This window comes from Tauraco erythrolophus, chromosome 2 (assembly GCF_009769465.1).
Source record: "Tauraco erythrolophus isolate bTauEry1 chromosome 2, bTauEry1.pri, whole genome shotgun sequence".
Lineage (NCBI taxonomy): Eukaryota > Metazoa > Chordata > Aves > Musophagiformes > Musophagidae > Tauraco > Tauraco erythrolophus.
Genome location: NC_141466.1, coordinates 27,013,834 through 27,036,225, shown reverse-complemented (window position 1 = coordinate 27,036,225; position 22,392 = coordinate 27,013,834). Strand labels below are relative to the sequence as shown.

Genomic DNA, 22,392 nt, shown 5'->3' with positions numbered 1-22,392 from the left:
GCAATCCACCTCACTATCCGATCATCGAGACCACACTTCCTCAGTTTAGCTGTGAGGATGCCGTGGGAGACTGTGTCAAAGGCTTTACTGAAGTCAAGATAGACCACATCCACTGCTCTACCATCATCCACCCACTGGGTGATGTCCTCATAAAAGGCTATCAGGTTTGTCAAGCACGACTTCCCCTTAGTGAAGCCATGTTGACTGCCCCTAAAGACCCTCTTATCCTTGATATGCCTAGAGACAGCACCAAGGATAAGTTGTTCCATTATCTTTCCAGGGATGGAGGTGAGGCTGACCGGTCTATAGTTACCTGGGTCTTCCTTCTTGCCCTTTTTGAAGACCGGAGTGACATTTGCTTTCCTCCAGTCCTCAGGCACCTCTCCCGTTCCCCATGATTTAGCAAAGATGATGGCGAGTGGTCTGGCAATGACATCCACCAGCTCCCTCAGCACCCGTGGGTGCATCCCATCAGGACCCATGGATTTATGGATGGCCAGGTTGCTTAACTGGTCCCTAACCAAGTCCTCATCAAACAGGGTAGACTCCTTCTCTATCCTGACTTCCTCAGGAGCCTCAGGGTTCTGGGGCTCATCAGGATAGCCTCCAGCACTATAGACTGAGGCAAAGAAGGCATTCAGTAACTCTGCCTTCTTATTATCCTCTGTCACCAGGGCACCCTCCTCATTCACCAGTGGGCCTACATTGCCTCTAGTGTCAGTTTTATCTGCAATGTATTTGAAGAAGCCCTTTCTGTTGTCCTTGACCTTTCTTGCAAGGTTTAATTCCAAGGAGGTCTTAGCTTTCCTAGTTGCCTCCCTACATCCTCTGACAGCAGACCTATATTCCTCCCAAGTGGCCTGCCCCTCCTTCTATGATCTGTACACTCTCTTTTTCCACTTGAGTTTGCCCAGCAGTTCACCATTTAACCATGCAGATCTCTTGATGCCCTTTCTTGACTTCTTACCTGTTGGGATGCACCGGTCTTGAGCTCGGAAGAAGAGGTCCTTGAAGGCTAACCAACTATCTTGGGCCCCTTTACCTTCTAGTACTCTGTCCCATGGGATTTCTCCTAGCAATTGTTAGAAAAGATCAAAGTTGGCCCTACTGAAGTCCAGGGTTCTAGTTCTGCTAGGTATTCTCTTCCTGCCACATGAGATCCTGAACTCCACCATTTCATGGTCACTACAACCAAGGCTACCCTCGACCTTCAGCGCTTCAACCAGACCCTCCTTATTAGTGAGAATAAGATCCAGCAGCGCTCCTCTCCTAGTAGGCTCATCCACCATATGCATCAGGAAGTTATCATCAATGCACTGAAGGAACCTCTTGGACTGTGGCTGGCTGGCTGAGTAGGCCTTCCAGCAGATATCAGGATAGTTGAAGTCCCCCATGACAACCAGGGCCTGCATTTGCGAGACCACTGTCAGCTGCCTGTAGAAGGCCTCATCAACCTCCTCATCCTGATCTGGTGGTCTGTAATAGACACCAATAACAGTATCACACATGCCAGATTGTCCTTTAATTTGCACCCACAAGCTCTCAACTTGCTCCTGATCCGCCCCTGGACAGAACTCAATGTACCCTAGTTGATCCCTCACGTAAAGAGCAACTCCACCACCTCGCCTTGCTGGCCTGTCTTTCCTGAAGAGGACATAGCCATCCATGACCACATTCCAGTCATGCGAGCTGTCCCACCAAGTCTCAGTAATTGCTACCAGATCATAACCTCCTGATCGAAACAGATTTCTAACTCCTCCTGTTTGTTCCCCATGCTGCGTGCATTGGTGTACAGGCATTTCAGAGCGCCAGCTGAGCACGCCGATTTCACCCTAGGGGGGTGGGAGGCCTTATTCCCTGAGCCTAGTTTACTGAGCCTAGTTATATCCCCCTCCCCCTTCAAATTTTTAATGTTCTGGTGATGCTGAGAGACATTTTGTTGGGCATAGGCGATATGGAATCACTCTTCCCAGAGGTGTGCAGCAGAACAATGGGTAAGTCACAAGTTGCAGCAGGGGAAATTTTGCCTAGTTGTAAAGAAACTGTTTTTCCCATTAGGATAGTTAAGCAATGGAATGGGTTGCCCAAGTTGTGAATCTCCAGCCTTGGAAGTATTCAAAGCTTGACTGCGCAAGATAAAATATTCCCTTACAATCTAAATTATTCTCTGATTCTATGAATTTAAGGCTGTTTAAAACATGGTGCCCAATGTTTTGATGTAGCAAGTGGCCTGCCTCTGTCCCAAATGAAATGCTTAGTTCTTCTTCCTCTAAGATCATTCCTCATCCCTATAACCATTAGATCCCACATGCCTAGATGGCTAACTACACTTGACTTCCATGGAGGTCGCCCAGCCTGCATCCAGCTCCTGCAGGTCAGTAAGACTCTAGTACTTATTATTCCAGTGCAATTGGCTTTGTATAACCCTAATGAACTAAGGACAAGCTCTGAAAGTAATACAGAAATTATAGATGCTGCTAATGATCTGCAATTTTATAAGTAAAATTAAAAAGTGAAATAGAAATATTATTATAGCGTGGCAAGAAACCCATGTGTAAAAAAGCATGCCTAGGAAAAGTTAAGATTAATTTCTCCTATTATACCTATAAATTTTTTATTCTTACTCTGCTGCTAGCAGACCTAAGGAAAAAAACCAAGACAATATTATTCCTAATGGTAAACCAGAGAAAAACACAGCAGTAAATTAAGTAATGCTTTGTGCGATGACTTGTCCAAAAGCCATGGGGTGAAGTGTCCTTGCAGAACATAGCTAAAACAAATATTATTCTTGTTTTCATAGTTAACTGTTAGGTGCATCCTGGTAAGTCACCTTCCCAAATGATGCAATCAGGTCCCCTGAGCCCCCTTGCATAAATCTCATGATATTCATATCAATCTCTGGGGGAACTTAAAAGCTTTGCTAGCTAACAACGTAAACCAAAAAGAGGCCACCTGCAGCATATGTGGACTTGGCAGGGCTTTCAGAAAAAGTTTTACTTGGGGAGAGGGGTTATTTGCGAGGATTCAGCAACAAACATCACCCTGTATCTCCTCTGCAGCCTGGAACTCCATTTTTGTCTAGTGAAGGGATGCAACAGATAAGCTGGTTTCTCATCTTTAAGCCACGTTTTTTCAGCTGAATCTTTAGATACCACTCTGCAACCATAGAAACAGTTTGACCAATTGGAATGCACACTGGATTTTTATCTCTTAAGTAATCACTTTTCCTTATCATGGAAATAACTTAAAACCAGCAGCTTGTGAAGTTAGTTCAGATTCAAGTTGTCTTCCACTTGAAACAAACCTTTGATCAAGACTGCACAAATGCAATGTGTTTGTGTCTAGTGCCAGTGTAGAAAGGATGTAGCATTTGAAAATGCTTCATGACACCTTCTTCAGCCTGAAATTTCAATCTATTTGTCTGGTTTCCTCCCTTGTTCAGGAAGCCGAGATGATCTGTGCAGGGGAAGGTGAAGGAGGTGCTATGATTTCATCAAGGACAAAAGATTTTTTTAGCCAAGGCCTTTCACATTGTTAAAAACTAAAAAAAAAAAAAAAAAAAAGACCAAAAAAACCCGACAGAAATTGTCACAGAGGTCTGGGTTAAATTCAAGGCAGGAAGGAGCAGTAGCACATCAAAAGCCTTATGTAATTTATATTAATATAATATTCTTCATTTTGACTTTAACTACATTTAGATTTTCAGCTTTCATTTTCAGAAGTATCTAGCAGCTAAGACAGAGGGAGCCATTCATATTTCTCAGAAGTATTATTTTAGGTTGCAGCAAACTCAAGGGGATTTGAGTAGCATCGTTCACCCTGAGTTCAAGCTTTTGTTCTTGACTGAGAACTAATTACACATTTTTGCCAAAATTAAACATTATATGCTAGAGCACAATGTTGTAGCAAGGGGTGAATTCTGTAACAAGTTCCACAGCAGCAGAATTACAGAAAACACAAAATTTTGAGTATAAGAACCCAAAAAGGGTTTCCTGTAGTGCTCTGTGAGCAAAACTATGTTTTTCCCTTAGGGTGTCTCCAAAACATTACAGTTTCACTGCTTTCTGAAGACTAGAGAATTATTTACATCATAGAGCCTATATATCACAAACAGGTATTTATGTTATTTGTGGAAAGAACAGACTTGCTTTTAGTATTATCTTCTCAGCTTTCAATCACAGCTATGTGTCCATGATAAAATTCAAATAATTTTAATTCAAAATATACTAAGCAGTATATTTCTTTCAAAAGGGTTAAGAAACCATGATTAAATGTCAACCTATTAAAAGAGTCACAAGAAAAATGGCTCCATTTCTCAAATTCCTACAATAATGAGAACGTTGCAATATAAAAAAGAAGAGTTTAATACTGAAGTATTACATGTGCAGAAGTGAACCGATATAATTTATCATTGTTAAGTGACGACAACTGTGAATTCATTCCCACACTGGAAATCTTTAACTGGTGACAGCTAATTGAAAAAGGCAGAACACAGTATGAAATTTATTTCCACTTTCTTTCTCTGTGGAGGAGCAAAGCCAATGGAGTGGCATTATTTCTTCCTAAAGACATCTTCAGTAGCCTGCTTTGCTTTGATTCATTGCTACTCAATGCACTTACTTCCTATTTATTCCAGTTTCACTGTAGGCTTTAGGTAGACAGTAAATCAGCCTCATTCACTGTACACAGTTAATTGCCTATCTGTGAAACAGGGCTAGAAACTCAACAGAGGATACTCATCAACAAAGCAGCAAGGGGAGTGGGAGGACTGGATTTATGTAAGGATGGGAATGGTAGTAACTAGGATGGTACAAACTTTTTGAGATCAACCAAATCTAAGTAAATAAATAAATAAATTCCCCGTTATTTGGCAAAGCAAGGGATATCTTTGGTGTCTGAACAAAATATTTTGCATTCAGTTTGAACTGTTCTTAGAAATAAATGTCATCTCATACCACCATGCCAAAATATTTTATTACAATACAAAGAATGGGTTTTAGAATACGCTTTTCCCATCCCAAAACAGATAACTTGGGGATAATGTATTTAAAAAATTCATAGAGGCATTTTGGTACCTCTGCACAATTTAGGCACAAAAAACATACCCAATTTTAATAACTTGCTTCCCCCAGTGGACATGGCTGATAACAGAAGTAAGCTGAATATATGCTGGCTCCAACAAAAGGATAGCCACTGATGCTGACAACAGTAAAGGCTGTTTCTCCTTCTCAGTTTTAAATATACCAATTTTGATTTGTTTTCTGCCACATTCTAGGGAATTAAAGTGGTTCATGAGGTGGTCTACTAATTGCCTAAGATAGCAAAAAGAGAGGGGGTGGGCTGTAGTTCACCATAGCGCTGGGGGCAGGGGTAAGAGTGGTAAGGAACACGCAAGGCTTCCCTCCCTGAGCAGCAGTGAGCCCTTCCTGCACCCACCCTGCTGCAGCCCCTACCACTTCCCCACTTCAGCCTCACCAAGAGGGACTCAAGGTCTGCTATGCTTGGTGCTCACAAAGGAAATTCATGGTGCGAAGGAATTATGCAACTAAAATAAGATCCATAGTTTCCAGCTCTTGGAAGGCATGGAGACAGTTAAGCTAGACCCCTACCTAGCATTCAATTTCCTCTTCACCTTAAGGGGATGCAAATCCACATCTCCACTTTAAGAGGAGAGACCTAACCATCAAGCCTGTGGCGTTCTTTAGGATACAGTGTTGTGCTGCAAACACAAGAGACCGAGACAGAAGACAATGGACTGTGACACATGTGCAATGTACAACTCCTAACAGACCCGTCCGTACAGCAGCTCAGCTCTGGTACATGGTTGTGGCCGTCGAGGCTTACAGCACTCAGCCTTTACTTCACACCCAGCACATGGCCTGGGTAAGTCAAAACTGCTTTGAGTCACAGACTGTGCCATGTTGATTTTCCTGGGAACAAGGCCCTTTGCAATTAATAACAGGGCATACTTTAGTTCAGAGAAAACGCTCCAAAGACTCCACCTTTATCTCTTTTTCCCTGTGCCAACATGGGCAATTATAACCAGCTCTGCACTCCCAGCTGCACCCAAGTTGCCAGCACTGTTGTCCTTTCTGCAGAGCCCCAATCTCTCTCACATAAGCAGAGCTCCCAGCTTTCCATTCAGGCTTCCAATTACAGCAAACCCTGACAGGTGGGAGTCTAGCTTTCATCAGCACCATTTGCAGCTCATCAGCAGTGGGATCTCTTATTCCCTGGGTGAACCCAACTCACAGGTGTGGCTGCTGCTGGGCAACTATTTCAACGGTAGGGATTCCTCCAGCCACACCATCACTTCCTTCAGCTTTCTAAATAGTAGTGGCCTGAGAGCCTCGGACCTACAAGACACCATATATTTTCAATTCCTGTGCAAGGAATCTTTATAGGAGATGATTATGGGGTCTATCCTGCCCTAGTTGTTCCTCTCCTGGGTAAAAAAGCAACACTACTCCCATCAGGAGACAAAAGCATCTCACTTAAAGACAGAGCTTCAGCAATAGAAGTAACCCACACCCAAAGGGGATTTTGCACAACAGTCGTAGAAAAATCACCTTGGTGGATTTATTTTTTTAGTGTCTCTTTCTAGCAGCGGACACATCAAACCCTGCTCCACCCCACAGAGGCACAGGAGGTCCCACAGCGTGCTCCCTCCAGTACGCTACAGATGTGCTGCTGTTACCTAAAGCTGCTGTCGCCTCGTGTAAATCTAAGCCTCTGTTTCAGACCAAGAAAGCTAATGTTAAGTTTCTAAGAGAAATTAATCCATGTTTTCATTGCTTTTTTTTTTTTTCAGGAGAGAACGCTTAACTCTGATAACAACACAGCAGTACCTAAACTGTGAAAGGTTATAGAATTCATTAGACTCGTAGATTGCTGGAAATGGATTTAATAACGACAGGCACTGACACTGTTTTGATTGCTAATAGCATATCAGTCGGCATACGGCTTCCACAGTCTCAAGTGCCAAAATCCATTTGGCACCTGAAGCTCACCTGCACTGTTCAGGCCTCCCCTGCTGTCAATTCAACACTGGCACCACCTGATTAAGAACTAGAAAACATTTAGAAAGGGGCTCCAGAACAGAGGTGTGAAACGTGAAGCTTCATGCAATCTCAAACATGAAAGCACGATGCTCATATGAAACAAGATGAGACGGCTGCCTTTTTAACTTTCTGCATTTTGATCCTGTTTTATGACTACTTGAGGTTTGACTCCATTTTTCAGTCCAGAAATAAGATATTTGGTTTTATAAGTTTAGTACACACCTCTCACGTATAAACATTTTCTTTTCTCCTTGAGTAAAAAGAGGTAGCTTAACAGACATGTTCCCTGTGCTGGAAGACTACAGAAAGATCACTTTTTGCACTGAAGTTCCCTCTAATCTGCACAGAAAGCAGAGTTAAAACTTTCCTGCCTCACAGCTCCAATCTTGCTGTCTTGGCATCAGACTGCAAGAACCTAGCTACACGGTGAGATAGCACAATATTACTTAGTTTCACATAACCCCAAAGAGCAGCTTTTGAAGCTGTATGAAAAGCAACATCCCTTTTGAAAATCTCTCCTATTCACAAGTTCTGCAGAGCAAAACATGTGCTCAGTCCTCTCATCTTTACCTCAGCAGATGTGCTACTTCTTCAAGGCAAGACAGCTGCGCAGAAATAAAACAGGTTGTTGGTTCTGTAAGGGCAGAATACAACCAACATTTGCATGTGAGCCAGTAAAGAGCAAATAAAGTTTTCACAGCAGAGAAGACTGGCTAGAGAAGGTTGGGAATAGACTTCACAATAGAGCAAGGCTAGAGGAATGAGACTATGTCCCAGAAAATGTGGGTAAGTGAGTTACTAGACTTTCCCTAAAGAGACATTTTTTGGAAAAATTCAAGCCAGAAATTCCAGAATACCTGCTGGAACTCCCCTGAGGAAATTCAATTTTATGTCTCACCAGCGATGTAACTGTCATCTCCAAACAAGGCTCAGCCTGCCCTGTGTACTCGCTCTGTCTCGGTGCCTAAGGCAACCCTGGCTTTATTCAGTGACGTTTGGAAAACTGGCGTAATAATGCCACATATGAAGAAGTTTGTTAACCATGTGTCATTTACACTAGAAATGAAACAGCTCCCTGACAGACTCACAACCCTTATGCCGGCTACACGTTCTACGTTGTGGCAGTTTGAGTGAGGCAGGTCATTCCCTATCAAACATAATGATTCCATATGGTGGCCAAAAACGTCTGAGCCAATTTGGTGCACCACATGCATGGCAAATAAACATGAAAAATTCTCCACATAAGAGTCGCAGAAAACTGAATTACAGGTTCTCGCAAATTTGCCATAATCAGCATTTCAAAACAGTTGCTTGAAGAGCACCTTTTCCTTAGGCTGACAACCAAACAGCTACAGGAAAGGGATATAGACATAAGCAAGTTAAAACTGTAAAGAAAATACCACTGTTCTTCTGATTAGAAATTGCATCAGAAACTGGTAAGCAGGTAAGGTAACTCATGAGTCCCTTGAAGTAGGAAGAAAGGAAATCATTGCTTCTGGATGCAACAGTGAAATAGTCTTCTCCCAGACATCAACCCTAAAGGCAGTGTTACCTTCAAACATGTACTCATTTGAACACAGGCACCTCTCCTATGAAGACCGCACTTCTCCTGTGACGACAGGCTGAGAGAGTTGGAATTGTTCAGCCTGGAGAAGAGAAGGCTCCCGGGAGATCTTACAGGACCCTTCCAGTACCCAAAGGGGACCTACAAGAAAGCTGGAGAGGGACTTTTGACAAGAGCATAGGACAAGGGGCAATGGCTTTGAACTGAAAGAGGGGAGATTTAAGTTAGATATCAGGAAGATATTCTTCACTCTGAGAGTGGAGAAACACTGGAACAGGTTGCCCAGAAGAGTTGCATATGCCCTATCCCTAGAAGTGTTCAAGGCCAGGTTGGATGAGGCTTTGAGTGAGGTGTAGCAGAAAGTGTCCCTGCCCATAGCAGGGGGGTTGGAACTAGATGATCTTTAAGGTCCCTTCTAACCCAAACCATTCTATGATTCTATGAACACAAACTATGCACACACCTGCCAAGGATCTTGTGGCTGGCTGTGGTCAGTAGCCTACCAGGACAAGAAGGTAGCATTGAGAGTACTTGATCAGGGATGGACCTTCCCACTAAAGCAAAGAGAAAAGATCCATGCTCCTGGATCTTGTGAGCTTTGGGCAAGTGTAATGCTCCATGCCTGAAGAGAGAGTGAAAGCTAAACATTCAGACTATGGGTAATTTGGATAGATAACGGTGCAGAGTTTACATGATCCATACCATCAGCAATGCCTTCATAATGCTGGTTTGACATTGCCCAGCAAGTGGAACAGGTGATCAGCAGAAGAATCTGTGTGCCCACCACAAACTGCATTGCGTCTAATTTTCCTGAAGTGAACAACACGGTGTGCTGGAGAAGTTCTCTGCTCCAGAGGAGCCTTCTGGTTTGCCGGGAGTTCACCTGCTTCCAGGGAGATGGATCCCTGGCCCACCTCTGTGCAGTGGGACTTGCCTGCTTCCTCACCACAGATAATATATTCTGAGGACAAGATCCTAGCTCCAGAGAAACCAGGGATAGCTTTGCAATCATCTCGTTCATGGACAGGATTTTGTCCTGAAGGTATGGCTGGATCATTGAACACGATGAGCACCGAACGTCCCAAAGCACGTGCCTGCTGAAGTGCAAGCAAAGCAGTAGTACACCATGATGCCTCCTGGGACTTTCTACCTGAAAGCAGGGGACTGTCATGGTGCAGCCACATCACAAGACAGTTCACAAAGGCAGACAAAAGAAGCCAAAATACATACCAAGTTATTCAAGGGGCACGGTTAAGCCATTGTCTGGTTCCGACTGTAGTGAGTTTTTAATCAACTCCAATACCCAATTAAAGATTCATTTTTAAAGAAGGCAATCCCAGCATCTCCAATAACAACAGGATCTGTACCAAATGCATTCCACAGCTGTTTTCTGAAGATTACCTTAAATACTACATTAGGATGAACAGCACTCATAAATACAATAAAGTATTTATGTTACAACATTCTATAAAACAGTGTGTTGTGGTAAACAAAAAAAATCTTAACACGGTAGGTAACTCAGATGCATTAGTGCCAGAGCATAGCTCTGTCCCCATGACATTACAGGAAGAATGACAATCCTATCTCCAATCCACACATCCAAAGACTTGACAATTTTGAATTTTATACAATGCATTTAGGTGTCATCTGCCACTAAGGTACAGCATTATGTACTTCAGAAATGAACCAAGCAAAACCTTGAATACACAGTGGCAAACTGTGCTGTAAATACCTTGTTCCATCTCAGAGAGAGAAGTGGAAAGAATCTTGCTGTGAAACAGCAAAGCTGATGATCTTCTTGGTAAGATATTTAACCAGAGTCTGAAATCTAAGACCTGGCAGAAAAGTTCTTAAAAAGAATTTTTTTTAAAGTTCTACCAGCCTACGCCTGGTACCGACGTCTATCCTCTTAATAAATTCAACTTCTTTGGTGACAAGCACTAGCAATGTTAGCGCTGCAAAAAAAATAAGTTTTGGTTTTCTGTTTCTTTTGAATGAAGGCAACCATAATGCGTTTTTAAATATCAATTCTGATTATCCCTCCTCCCAGCTTATGTGGAAAACAGGAACCAGTTTTCACTACAGTATTAATCATGACTGCAAAACTACTCACCTACACAGACCTGGGTAGTCACACTATCAGGAAGGTTATAATCCAGAGTTACCACCTCACGGTTTGCAATGTCCTTTACTAACAATTGGAAAGGATGCTGTTCATCCTCAGTCTGGTAGCACATGGGTAACGTTACGAGTGAACATGACCTGACCTACATCCATATTTGGGTAAGTCAGACAAGGCCTCCATGGGGAAAACCAGCTGTTGTTAGAGGACAGGCAGACATTTACAGAAGACCTACTAGTGGCTTCAATTAGTAGATCCTGTTGCATTTGACAGCTACCTATTAATTATAATACGAACCACTATTTCTCACGCAGTAGGTGCCACAAGCTGCTGCAAGACTGCTGCAGACTGCCTGGAGAGGTGCAGATATTTAAGCTAAATCAGAATAGAGTGGAAGAGGAGCTACACGTCAGCCACTGCAGTTCCAGCATCAGAAAGAGGCTTCTCGCTATTCACCTTCTTTTTATTTTAAGTCTGACACAGCTGGATTTCCCAAGAGATCTTGTGGTTAACCTTCTTCACGAATTACAAATACTATTCCATCCTTATAGAAAAGGAATACAGCTGATTGTATACACACACAGCTTGACAGCAAGCCCTTGAGAGAGCAGCGTGACATGAAACCACAGAGCTAACACACACCAAGCACTGATTTCGCTGAGGGCCAGGAAAGGCCATCTGTTACAGTAAAGTTCTAGTTAGAACTCGCATGGTTTAACTGAACCTGTAACATACAAATGGGATAATCCGAATCGTGCGACAAGCTGATCTTAGTAGTTATAATCTGGTTTACAAACTGCATCCTGTAATTGCTGCATTAAAGTGAAGCCATCAAACACAGAACGGAATTGCTTGAATACACTTTACAAGAAAGCCTTGTTAGGGGACATGTTACCAACTCTTTTCAGACACTGAACATACTCAAAAGTAAAATTAAGACACGAGTGAGATCACACAAGGTTTTGGCAATTATTTTTATGTTGGCTTTATAGCTTTTCTGGTTTCTTTAGGAAATTCCTGCACAGTAAAAGGAATGAAGAATTCCAGAAGAGAGTTGACGTCCTTCAGTTCCAGACTGTATTCCACTGCTATTTTCTCTGCAGTCCATACTTGAGGATGAAGTTTATGGTTATTAAGAAGTGTCAGAGCCTCCACAATGGAAATTTTGCCTTTAGGAACTTTCTTAACATCTAGATCTCCCAAGTGGCCTAGTTTTGTAAGTCTCTTTTCCTCCTGTTTACATGGAAGACGTTCACCACCTCCATCTTTTACCTAATTGTGGGAAGGAAAACAAAAAGAGCTTAACGGCAGTTCTGTTTACTATGCATACTGTAGCAGCCAAGCTGTTTTCCTAAATACAGCATTTCCTGTTAGTTGTCCCCATTCTCACAGCATTAAATAAATAAATAAATAAATGCTTAGCCAGCCTTGCTTCTTGATATCACAAAAATTGTCAGTTGTTTCACAGCCATTCTACACATGATGTCACCCCCTCCCCTCAAATTCTGAAAAGCTACCATCCATTGAACTCTGAATGTTGTACAGACTTGGGCACCCTTCATACAAAGCAAACTACAAATTTTGGTAGCCAAACGTAAATATAGATAACCTGGTATTTGGTACTGATTCACAGCACTGAGGAAAAAAAAAAAAGAAAAAAACAAAAACCACACTACAAATTGTTATCCTTCTTCTGACACTACCGGAAATCCTTTTCACATACTTCCTCTCCTCTTCCTTTCATTTTCAGATTTTAGTTCTGCAACTAAAGATATCCCTTCTTTTGCTCCATCTAGAGAACAAGGTTTGCTGGACAAAAAGAAACTATTTTGCAGCATCATATGGAGTTTAATTCCCATGACTACTGCAGTGCTCACATGAAGTCTCTTCTCCCAAGTGCCTTCATATTTCCAAAGCAGCTCTGCTTTCCCTGTATTGCCTTTTATTAAGATTTAATCAGTTAATAACACTGCAAAAGAGACACAATGAAAACCTTTCTTAAGTTTAAGAAAAAGTACTTTTAAAGTTCTCAGAGTCCACAGCCACAAATTAGCCCACAGACACTCTGTACTAACTCACAAGCTGAGAAAACTGATGTGGATGCTACAGCATCTATAACCGTGTGTCTGTCTCTCAGCTACAGAGAATGTCTGATGATGCTATCAGTTCTCCATTTCTTCTTTTTACTTTGTACTAAAACTGTGCTCAAATAATGAAAAATTTTTCAAGTCTTAATAAAATGATCCGTCTCTGGGTATCTGCCATTTCAGGAATTAGAGCTGGTGCTCTTCCAGTTTCAATGCATAAAGTATTCAGAATAGTGTCAGGAAAGGAAGGAAGCTTTTAAGTTTTGCCCGTCTCGGTCCTAACACAGTAATCATGCTCTTCCTAACAAATGCGAGTAGAAACACCACAAGAGCAAGTCTTAACGTGGCAGCAAACTCAAGAGTAGGCACCAAATAAAGCAAAAAGACGTGCTTTTGGCTGTTCCTCAAATCAATCCCAACAGGATTACAAATGGAGGTGTTTAAAGATATTTAAATTACACCTTCAGAACTTCAAGATTAGAGTCGTAACCCTTCTTATGAAAATTAAGGATAGAGATTACTTTGAAACTTCAGGGAGAGACTGCAGAAATCTGTTTGCATTTTAAGACATTTTTAATCTTGAGTAGAAAGTACTATGAAAATGGCAAATTAGAGAGACTTAGGAATTTTATTGCTACATTATTATGAAACTTTTATTACTAAATAAAATAGCTAGAATAGAACAGGCCAATAATGCAACAGGCAAAATGCACAAACCATAATGTAACAAGGTGGAAGAAGAGACTGAATCCCAGTCTGCATGTTACCAGAAGGGGTATGCTTTGCTTTCCAAGTCAAAGATGAGGAAACTGATCCAGAAGGTTATGCAGAAAAAATCGTAAGGCACTTCCTCAGCTGCATAAGGAAAAGTCTCTGCATAGTACAACATTAATATCAGTAGTTAAAGACTCTAAATGTCTTTGTCCTCTACCACATCCATGCTCCCACAGCAGTACCAGTCTCTTTTCTTTTAACAACTCTATGAGATATCTCTGGCAAACTCCTGAATCTTTGCAAAAGGCTGGCCAAATGTCCTTCTGCCTTTGAAGAAGTGGGAATTGAGGTGAACAACAAAGTGAGATCAACATGATGTCAAACAAAAGACTGTGTAAGCATTTAAAAGGTTGTATAATCACAATTTGTCACACGCTCAAGGCCCAGGGTCAACACAGTCAGTGCTACTGATACACAAGACAGTAATGAAAACATCACTTTTATCTATTAAAAAAAGTAGCTTTTAGGCACTAACAGAGCATTTTTTTTCGAAACCTACCTCCCAAGTAAGAAGCAACAGGACAAGAGGAAATGGTCTCAAATTGCACCACAGGAGGTTTAGATTGGATATTAGGGAAAATTTCTTCAGCAAAAGGGTTGTCAACCATTGGAACAGGCTGCCCAGGGCAGTGGCTGAGTCATCTGTCCATATCTGGACTTATTTAAAGGATGGCACACAGGGACACGGTTTCGTTGCAGACTCGGCAGTGCTAGGTCAATGGTTGGACTTGATGATCTTAAAGGTCTTTTCCAACCGAAACGATTCTATGAAAATCACAAAGCTCTTGCTAGTATGGCTCCTACAGAGAGACATACTCACCTGCACAGGTGGATCTCTAGACTCGACATAAACATCCTTTAACAAGGTGAGAAGCCTATCGTCCTTTCTGTAAATTTCTTCTTGTATCTCTGGGTGGTCTAAAGGCAGCGGGGAGAAGAAGGGAGGAGGAAAAAAAAAAGAGAAAAGAACGATCTGAGTCAAACTGTTTCCTTTTTGTCACTTCTGCCAGCTTAATCACTTCCCCAGGGGAGCAGCACAACTCCCCAGACGCACTGTGCTTCCCGGGAAGGTCTCGTTCATCCGCCAGCTCCAGTGTTAACACCAGCGCCTCACGCGGCGGCGCCGCGGGACCCGGGAACGCGCACGCCGGGAAGCACCGGCGCGGCACGGCACGCTCACCGCTCCGCGGCGGCCCCTGGAGCCAGCAGGCTACTGCCGCCGCTGTGCGGGGGCCGACTCCGACCCGCTCGAAGAGACCCGGCGCCAAGGCCCCGCAGGCCGCTGCGCCGGCCCCGGCCGTCCCTAGCAACCGCCCCTAGCAACCGCCGCCGCCTACGGCTCCCAGCACGCCCCGCGCGCCCAGCCGCCCCGCTCTCAATGTCACCGGCCCCGCGCCGCCCCGGGGGACGCCGCGGCCCCGCGCCCCCAGCACCTGGCCCACGCAGCCCACCGGCAGCACCCCCTCTCCCCCTCCCGTGGCTCCGCCCGCGTCGCGGCCCCACAGACGCCGCCGTCCCGCCGGCAGCCCCCTCGGCGCCGTCCCGCGGCCTGGCGCAGGCGGCACCCACCGGCCAGCTCATTCAGCCGCGAAGTGGGGTGTCGCGGGGCGGGTGTGGGCTTCTCCTTGCTGATCTCGCGTTGGGCCCGGCTCTCCACGTTGAAAGTCCGAAACACGCGGGCCAGCCGCCCGCCCATCGCCGCCGCGGCCGCCAACATGCGCGCCGCGCCTGCGCGGGCCGGCGGCGCATGCGCACAGGCCTGGCCGCGGGGGAAGGGTCAAAGGCGGTGCGCGGTAGCGGGAAAAAAAAAACACCAAACCAAACCAAACCCAAGAACCTAAAGAAACGAGCGAAAATCACAGACGAGACGATTTCCTTTTTTATTTCAGAGCGCCCCGGCGGTGTTTTCTTCTCGCCCTCGGCACCGCCTCGGACGGTGGCGAGAGGAGACGCTGTGGTCTCGCCGTGGCTTTTCTACACGCGTGGGTGGCTGGAGCCCGCGGCGGGAGCCGGGGCCAGGCGAGTCCTGCCGGGAGCGCCCTCTGGGCGGCGGGCTGGCCCGCGGTGTCCCTGTCAGCCGCGGCTGCCGGCGCCGTAGGGCTGAGGGGTTGCCGTCTGGCGGAGGAATCCCCCCGATACGTCATGTCGTGACTGACGCCGCTTGGTGTATCAGCGGGGTTACACGCGATGGGGTTTGGTGGGACGAGGGAGCGAAGCCCGGGCAGCGGCGGTGTAGGGCGGGCGGGCGGCTGCGTCAATTCCGCGGTGCTGCGGTTCGGCCGGTAACCGCACGGCGGGGCCCGGCAGCGAGAACTGGAGGGCCTCTCGGTGTGCAAAGCGCTAATTCCTGCCTGTTTTATCTCCCTTTCCACGTTTTGGCCTCCAAACGTACTGCGTCACCATGTGACATCGCAGACCCTGCCGAATCCTCTTCTGCGGGACGTTAACTCCCGTTTCTGTTCCAGCAGCCGTCAACTAGTATGTCAACGTAAAATGTTTTACCCTGTTTTTTTAGTCTTCACCAGGATATACTTGGATAGCAGTAACATGGAAGTATTTAGCGATGTTGTGCCTTTTGTTAACACGTATAGCATTTCCTTAGAGACACCTCATTTGTTTATTCAGTGACAGAAAATTAATCTTATAAGCAGATAGCATCTGGAAAATATACTCCACATGGAAATCTGGACAACAGTTCCCCAGTACTGTTCAGAATTTGTGGGCTGTGCAACGTTATCAGGGTGCAGTCCCTCTCTTTCAGCCCGACTGAATAACCTTTGCTCTGACCTCTGCAAAAGTTGCTAAACTGCAGGGAAGAGTTGCAAGAAAGTACTTAGTCATGAGCCATGTGAAATAAGAAAGATAAAATTGTAGACAAGGATAAAATCGTTGAGATGGAATCAGCAGTTTAAACATTCAAGAAGAAAAACTTAAGCATGCAAAGATATAAAATCCTGAGAGAGAAAGGAAAGCAGAAAGAACACCACTAAAGACTATTAGCCTGATGCTCCTCCACATGATTATAGGGTCAACCAAGACTTATAGAGTGCCTTACCAAAGGAGGTTATTAGTGGCTTATTAATTCCAGCTGCTATGTGAGTTACTTGATAAGTAATTGCTTTATGTTTTTAAGTTGTGTATGTGCTGTCTGTAGACTCTTCTACTACGTGATAATAGTTGCCTGGATGAAGTGACCTGGAGCGGGAGCCTTAACAAGGACAGAGAGAAGACCCAGCTTCTAGCTATGTTTTTTCTGAGGAGGAAGACACATATTTTCTGCCTTTGCACCCATCTAGTCATGCTTATTACTGTGGGCATGCAAAACCTGGGTTTTCAGGACTTGGTCTTCTACTAGTAGCATAATCTAGTAATAACAATGATAATGTGATAGTTATTAATGCTGCAGTGTGCTTGAATACTGTGTAATGAATGATGGTGTTTTCCTTAGAGGGAAGCCAAAGACAAGCTGGCAGATGAAGAAAGCCAAATAGGTTTACAAAGGCAATGGAAACAAGGTAGTGTAAGCATGATCTGTGATGGATCTCTGCTCTCTTGGGGAATCTCTTTTGGGCAGCCTGGTGTAGTGGAGGGTTTTCCTGCCCATGGCAGGGGGGTTGGAACTAGATGATCTTTGAGGTCCCTTCCAACCCAAACCATTCTATGATTCTATCCTGAAGGTGCAGTTTCTCCTTTTCTTCATTTTAAAGACTCTAATTGTCTGTAAGAGAAGGATAGAAGCATCTCTTCAGTTTGTGTTCTCTGGTAATAAACTGACCCTGTCTTATTTTAGGCACTGCATACGTAGTGATACTAAGAAAATAAGTGATACTAGTGGTAATAGGAACAGGGATAACATGGATGCTGTTAAAGCTGCTGCACTCAGACTGGTGGCAAGTTTAGAAATATCAGTAGTCAATTACTTGCTGACGTAACCTGTGTTCTTAAGTACAGGATTTGATATTTTTGTAATTGATTAGCCTATCTGATGCAGCTGTGATGGTAAAATTCACATGGATGCCTTCAGTGGTTGTAGACCTTTGGTGTGTCTTTAGCATTTCTCTGAGACATATTCGTATTAATCTATCTGTGGATGCAAGCCATTGTGCCAAATTTGGAGATAGTCTCCCCTTCAAAGTCTAAGAACTGCCAGCTTCGGGGATCAAACAGCACAGGGCTTCTGACTCCGTAAAGCCTGAATGTGACTAACACTGCTGTAATATTTACTGACAGCAAAATAAATTCACCAGAAGGCAGTCAGTTAAAAATGAAGAGTGATGTCATGCTCTGCCTGTCACTTCCTATCTCTGAGGATGGCACAGGGCTGTTCTTTTTGTGCATAAGGAAGCATCAGAAGTACAAGACTTTTATTCTGAAGAATCTTTCTTAGACTGTAGCAAGCAGAAGAACTGAGATTAAAAACCTTTTTTTTTAAATAATTTGGTATTTTACCAATGTGACCATGTTGGTACTAAATATTAGTAATCAAGAGCTTGGATTTTTTTTTTTCCATATGAAGTATCTGCAAGTGTGATTATTAAAAAATGAACGTGTAGTTTCTCAAAGTATAAAAACTGTGTGTATTCAGCTCATACAGTGTTACAAATGAGATGCATTTTTCTTGAGCCAGGAGCCTGAATTTCCCCAGGGAATTTAAAAATAACAAAAGAAATAAATCCTTTCTCAAGTAGCTCTTTAACAAAACAGCCCATGAGAAGAACACTGACTATCCAGCTGAGTTCATGCATACCAGCAGTTTGTTCTCAACAGCAGACAGCCTCAAATACATCAGAGAAAAACACTCTAACTCGCACAGTATACGTGTGCCATAGGTTGCCACACAAGATGTCCTTTTACTCCTTTCACACCGCTAAGAGAGAAATTTCTAACACTACTGTGCACCTGGAAAATAAAAAGTACCTTTGTGCCATTCTTTTGAATCTTTTGTTTCAGTTTTTCATCCCAGTTTTGATTTCCTGTTGTGTGTTCTTCATTTTTCAGTCTCAGCTAGTTCTGTAGCTGAATGGAAAATCAAAAATTAATTTTAGTAGTTGACTAGCGTCAAAAGTCTGATTGGTCTATTGAAAATTCCCTTTAGAGAAGGGAGAATAGCAATGTCTGGTGTTAACTTGTTTTGCTGTGAGGTACTACTAAGGTTTCTCTGCTGCCTTTACTATTCAGAAAAGCAGAAATTGGAATATTAGTCCTGATGGGCAGGTAATCTCAGTGAAATAAGTCTTTTTTTAGTAATGGATGCCCAACTTGAGAATTTTTGAGAGGAGGCAGGTGAGGTTTGCTCCATGATTTATGGTCTGGAAACAACCCAGAGGTTGACAGCAGAGGAAAATTAGAGGTGCCCTTATACCACAGCAGCATAGTTTTATGTTTGATTCTGTCCACGTTTTCTACCCCTGACACTGTTTTCCTCTTTTCCTATTTTTGTTGCTGTTTGTTCATGATTTATGGCAGTCTAAAGGGATGCTCTAGCAAATTCATGTGTAATTAGGATTCAGGGAATTGAGTCCTCTGTCCTGAGTACTGTTTCCACTAAATACAATGAAACCATTGATCCGTTTGTTCCTTATCTCATCAGCATTAGGCAGAACCAGAGAACATAGCATTAGCAAGAATTGATTATGAGCCAAGCAAAAATGACTGTCCTGCAACTTTGTAAAGACGAACTCAAGAAAGATGGACATTTAGATCACTGTTGCCTTTCAGTAATTTCTGGTTGTTCTGTTACGTAATTCAGTTTGTTTCCATGTTATTGGCTTCAACTGGTCTGTCTTTTACTGGCTCCTGAAGTTATCTACAAATGTATGGAAGGCTTTTGCTTAATTCCAGGCTGTGATCGGAGTGTTACTGAACACTTGCATCTTTTCAAGGCTAGGTGGCTGCAGTGCTTTATTTAAAGGAGTTTTTGTTAAGTCCTTGCATCGATGAAGTTTGTGGAGAATGCAGCAAGCTCACATTTACAGGCTTGCACACCAGCCCGGATAGGTCACTAGCTCCTTGTCAGATAACATTAATTTCCGATACATGGCATTTAAATCCTCCTGATTGACTGTGGCTTGGTATGCCTGACGTCATCTTCCATTATTTTCCTATCCCATTGTTGTATCTCAATTAGCAGGTTACTTTGACTTGGAAATGCACAGTAGGAGCCAGCATGTTTGAGAATGAGGCATCCTGGTACTGGAATTAATTAATTATAGAAATTACATGTGCATTTTTAGTTCGTTTTTGCTCATACGGTTCAGTTCCTTGTGCTCTTTTGTCAGTGGCAATACTAGTTGAGAGAACTGACACCCCCATTCTTTCCTGTAGCCCTGGCTTCAGTTCATCGGTCTTGCCAGAGAAAGGGTGTAGGAACTCTTCAGAGTGAACAACATCAGATAGCTGGTCTGATGAGCAAAGAAATGAAAAGAAGTCCCATAATGTTTCTAAGCCGTATCGATTACTGATGGTTTGAGTGGTCCCATAAAAAGCTACCAGAAACACAAGAGGAGACCCAAAAGGCAGATGATAAGAGGATTATGAATATGTTGAACTGGTATTGCCACCAGGTTGGTTGGTTGATTGGTTTGTGAGAGGTTGCACTTTGCACCCAGAGCGTTTCGCTCCAGCGGTCACAGAAACAACTACTGGCTCCAATGAGGAGGAGGTGGACCAGTGGTGAGAAGAAACTGTGTGGAATGGAGAGGTGGCTCATCTTGGGCAGGCTTTGCTGGTGCACCAGAATCACCCAAGACAAACATCAACCTTCTGGACCTGAAAAAGATGTAAGTGAATGTTTATCCACTTGAAAGGTAGGAATTATATTAGCTATGTTAGAGGGCCTGTATTATGACTAATTGTCACAGAGAGGATTGCGTTGATAAGTGCAGCGACCACAAACATTTTGCTGCATTAGCTACATATAAATTGATGTAAGTTTAGACCTTTGTACCTGTTCTTTGGGGTCCTTGGTATATCCTGGTCCTTGCTGAGCAAGCCCAGATAATTCCCTATTCTCCGATAAGGTTTTCCGTACCCAGCGGAGGTGTCCCATGAAGAATTGCCCTCAAAAAGAATGCCCTCAAAGAGAACAGTCATTTTCTTTAGATGCTTTGGTATCCTAAAGCTTACTCTGTTCAGGTATTTTTTTTTGGCTCAAGGCATCCCATCCACATGGTGAGTTGATTTGGCTTTATAGTATGTCAGATATTATTGTCTCTGTTTGCATTTGTGTCTCTTGTAAATCAGTACCTACAAAACAATTTCAGTGAACACTGAGTCTGCTTTTAAAAGTATTGGTTGAATTTAAAGTATTATTTTGCTCTCACAAATACAAATAAAGATGTCCAAAGACCAAAGCGTTTCTCTGTAAGCAGCAGGTTTAGTACAACTTCACCAATTCCATGGAGTTTACCCTGCACTTTACTGTCCCTGGGGAGGTGACCAATGTGTGCTGATGAGACTGAGATGAATTATGTGACTGAATGACCAGTCAGCCTGACTTAAGGGACTGAGACGACCGAAGTGCACTGAGTGACCCACCTATCCAAGATGACTAAGACCTCCTCTTTCCAGTCTAGCAAAAAGGGATGCACGTGGAAATTGCTGCTTTCTACAGTGTTTGTTATTGGATGATCTGAAGTTTTACTTACGTGCTGCTTGGCAAGTAGAAGTGCAAGTTCTGACAGCTGCAAAACATGAAATCCAGGATTTTTGAATCACGGCACCACCTCAGAGTAGCTTGGAAATACGTATGCTTAGTCCGATCTGTATGAAGCGTACTGATAAAGCTTCTTAAATGATATCTCATATTTTTTATCACAAAAAAAAAAAAGAATGATCCTGAGGTCTGATGTGGGCATAGCAGGTATTAAATGCACAAGGAGGGAAAGATGAAATTCTATTTTTAACCTATGATTATTCCAGAAAACTGGACAAACTATAGACCAAAGCAGGTTGTGAAGGTTGCCCCTTGTCCTGTCACTACACGCCCTTGTAAAAAGTCCCTCTCCAGCTTTCCTGTAGGCCCCCTTTAAGTACTGGAAGGCTGCTGTAAGATCACCCCGGAGCCTTCTCTTCTCCAGGCTGAACAGCCCCAACTCTCTCAGCCTGTCTTTGTAGAAGAGATGCTCTGTAATCTTATGCTTAATATCTGTAAATAACGTTTATTATGTACGATATATTAGCTTAACTTCCAATTAAAACTTTTTTTTAGTAAGTTGAAATAGCAACAGTGGATGTAATTTTATTTTTTTCAGATATTCACATCTTACGAACGCCTCGATAGGTTAAGAAAAAAGCATTTTTTTAGTATGAATATTTTTATCTGGTGAATTATATGAAATTCTATTACTTTCTTATGATCTAAGGGAGACTGAAAGTTTTTTGGAGAAAGAGAGCTTTATTTTTGTTCTTGTAAGCATAGGCTATAAAAACAGAGGATTAAAAATGTTTCATGTCATGCAGTCTGCTATACTGCAAAGAATGGCCGTGGGAGCACAGCTGCAGTTTAGGGAGGGCTAGCTCTAGGCAGTAACAATAGTATTTTTATTTATACAGAACAGGATAAATAGGAATGAAAATAATAGGAAAGAATCCAAGGCTCTAGACAAAAATCTACATTTGAAATGGATAAAAAATTCTCAGGCTTGGGCTGTGATCCAGTGAGGGTCAGGAAGGAAATTCCCGAGGGCAGATTTTCATAACTACCTACTGTTTTGTTTGTTTGTTTGTTTGTTCTACATGTTTCTCTGAATTATCTGTGGAAGTCATTATTAGAGACACCATTTT

The 22,392-nt window shown here is 43.2% G+C and overlaps 1 protein-coding gene across 1 annotated transcript; it reads right to left on the bottom strand.

Moving 5' to 3' along the window:
• Positions 1–9,925: 9,925 nt before the first annotated feature.
• Positions 9,926–15,304, bottom strand: NDUFAF4 (NADH:ubiquinone oxidoreductase complex assembly factor 4). Its single transcript, XM_086608179.1, has 3 exons — positions 15,178–15,304; positions 14,429–14,526; positions 9,926–12,019 (listed from the first exon to the last, which is right to left on the bottom strand). The coding sequence occupies exons 1-3, from the start codon at positions 15,302–15,304 to the stop codon at positions 11,723–11,725; spliced, it is 522 nt and encodes a 173-aa protein (XP_086464305.1). The 3' UTR covers positions 9,926–11,722.
• Between the last annotated feature and the right edge of the window lie 7,088 nt (positions 15,305–22,392).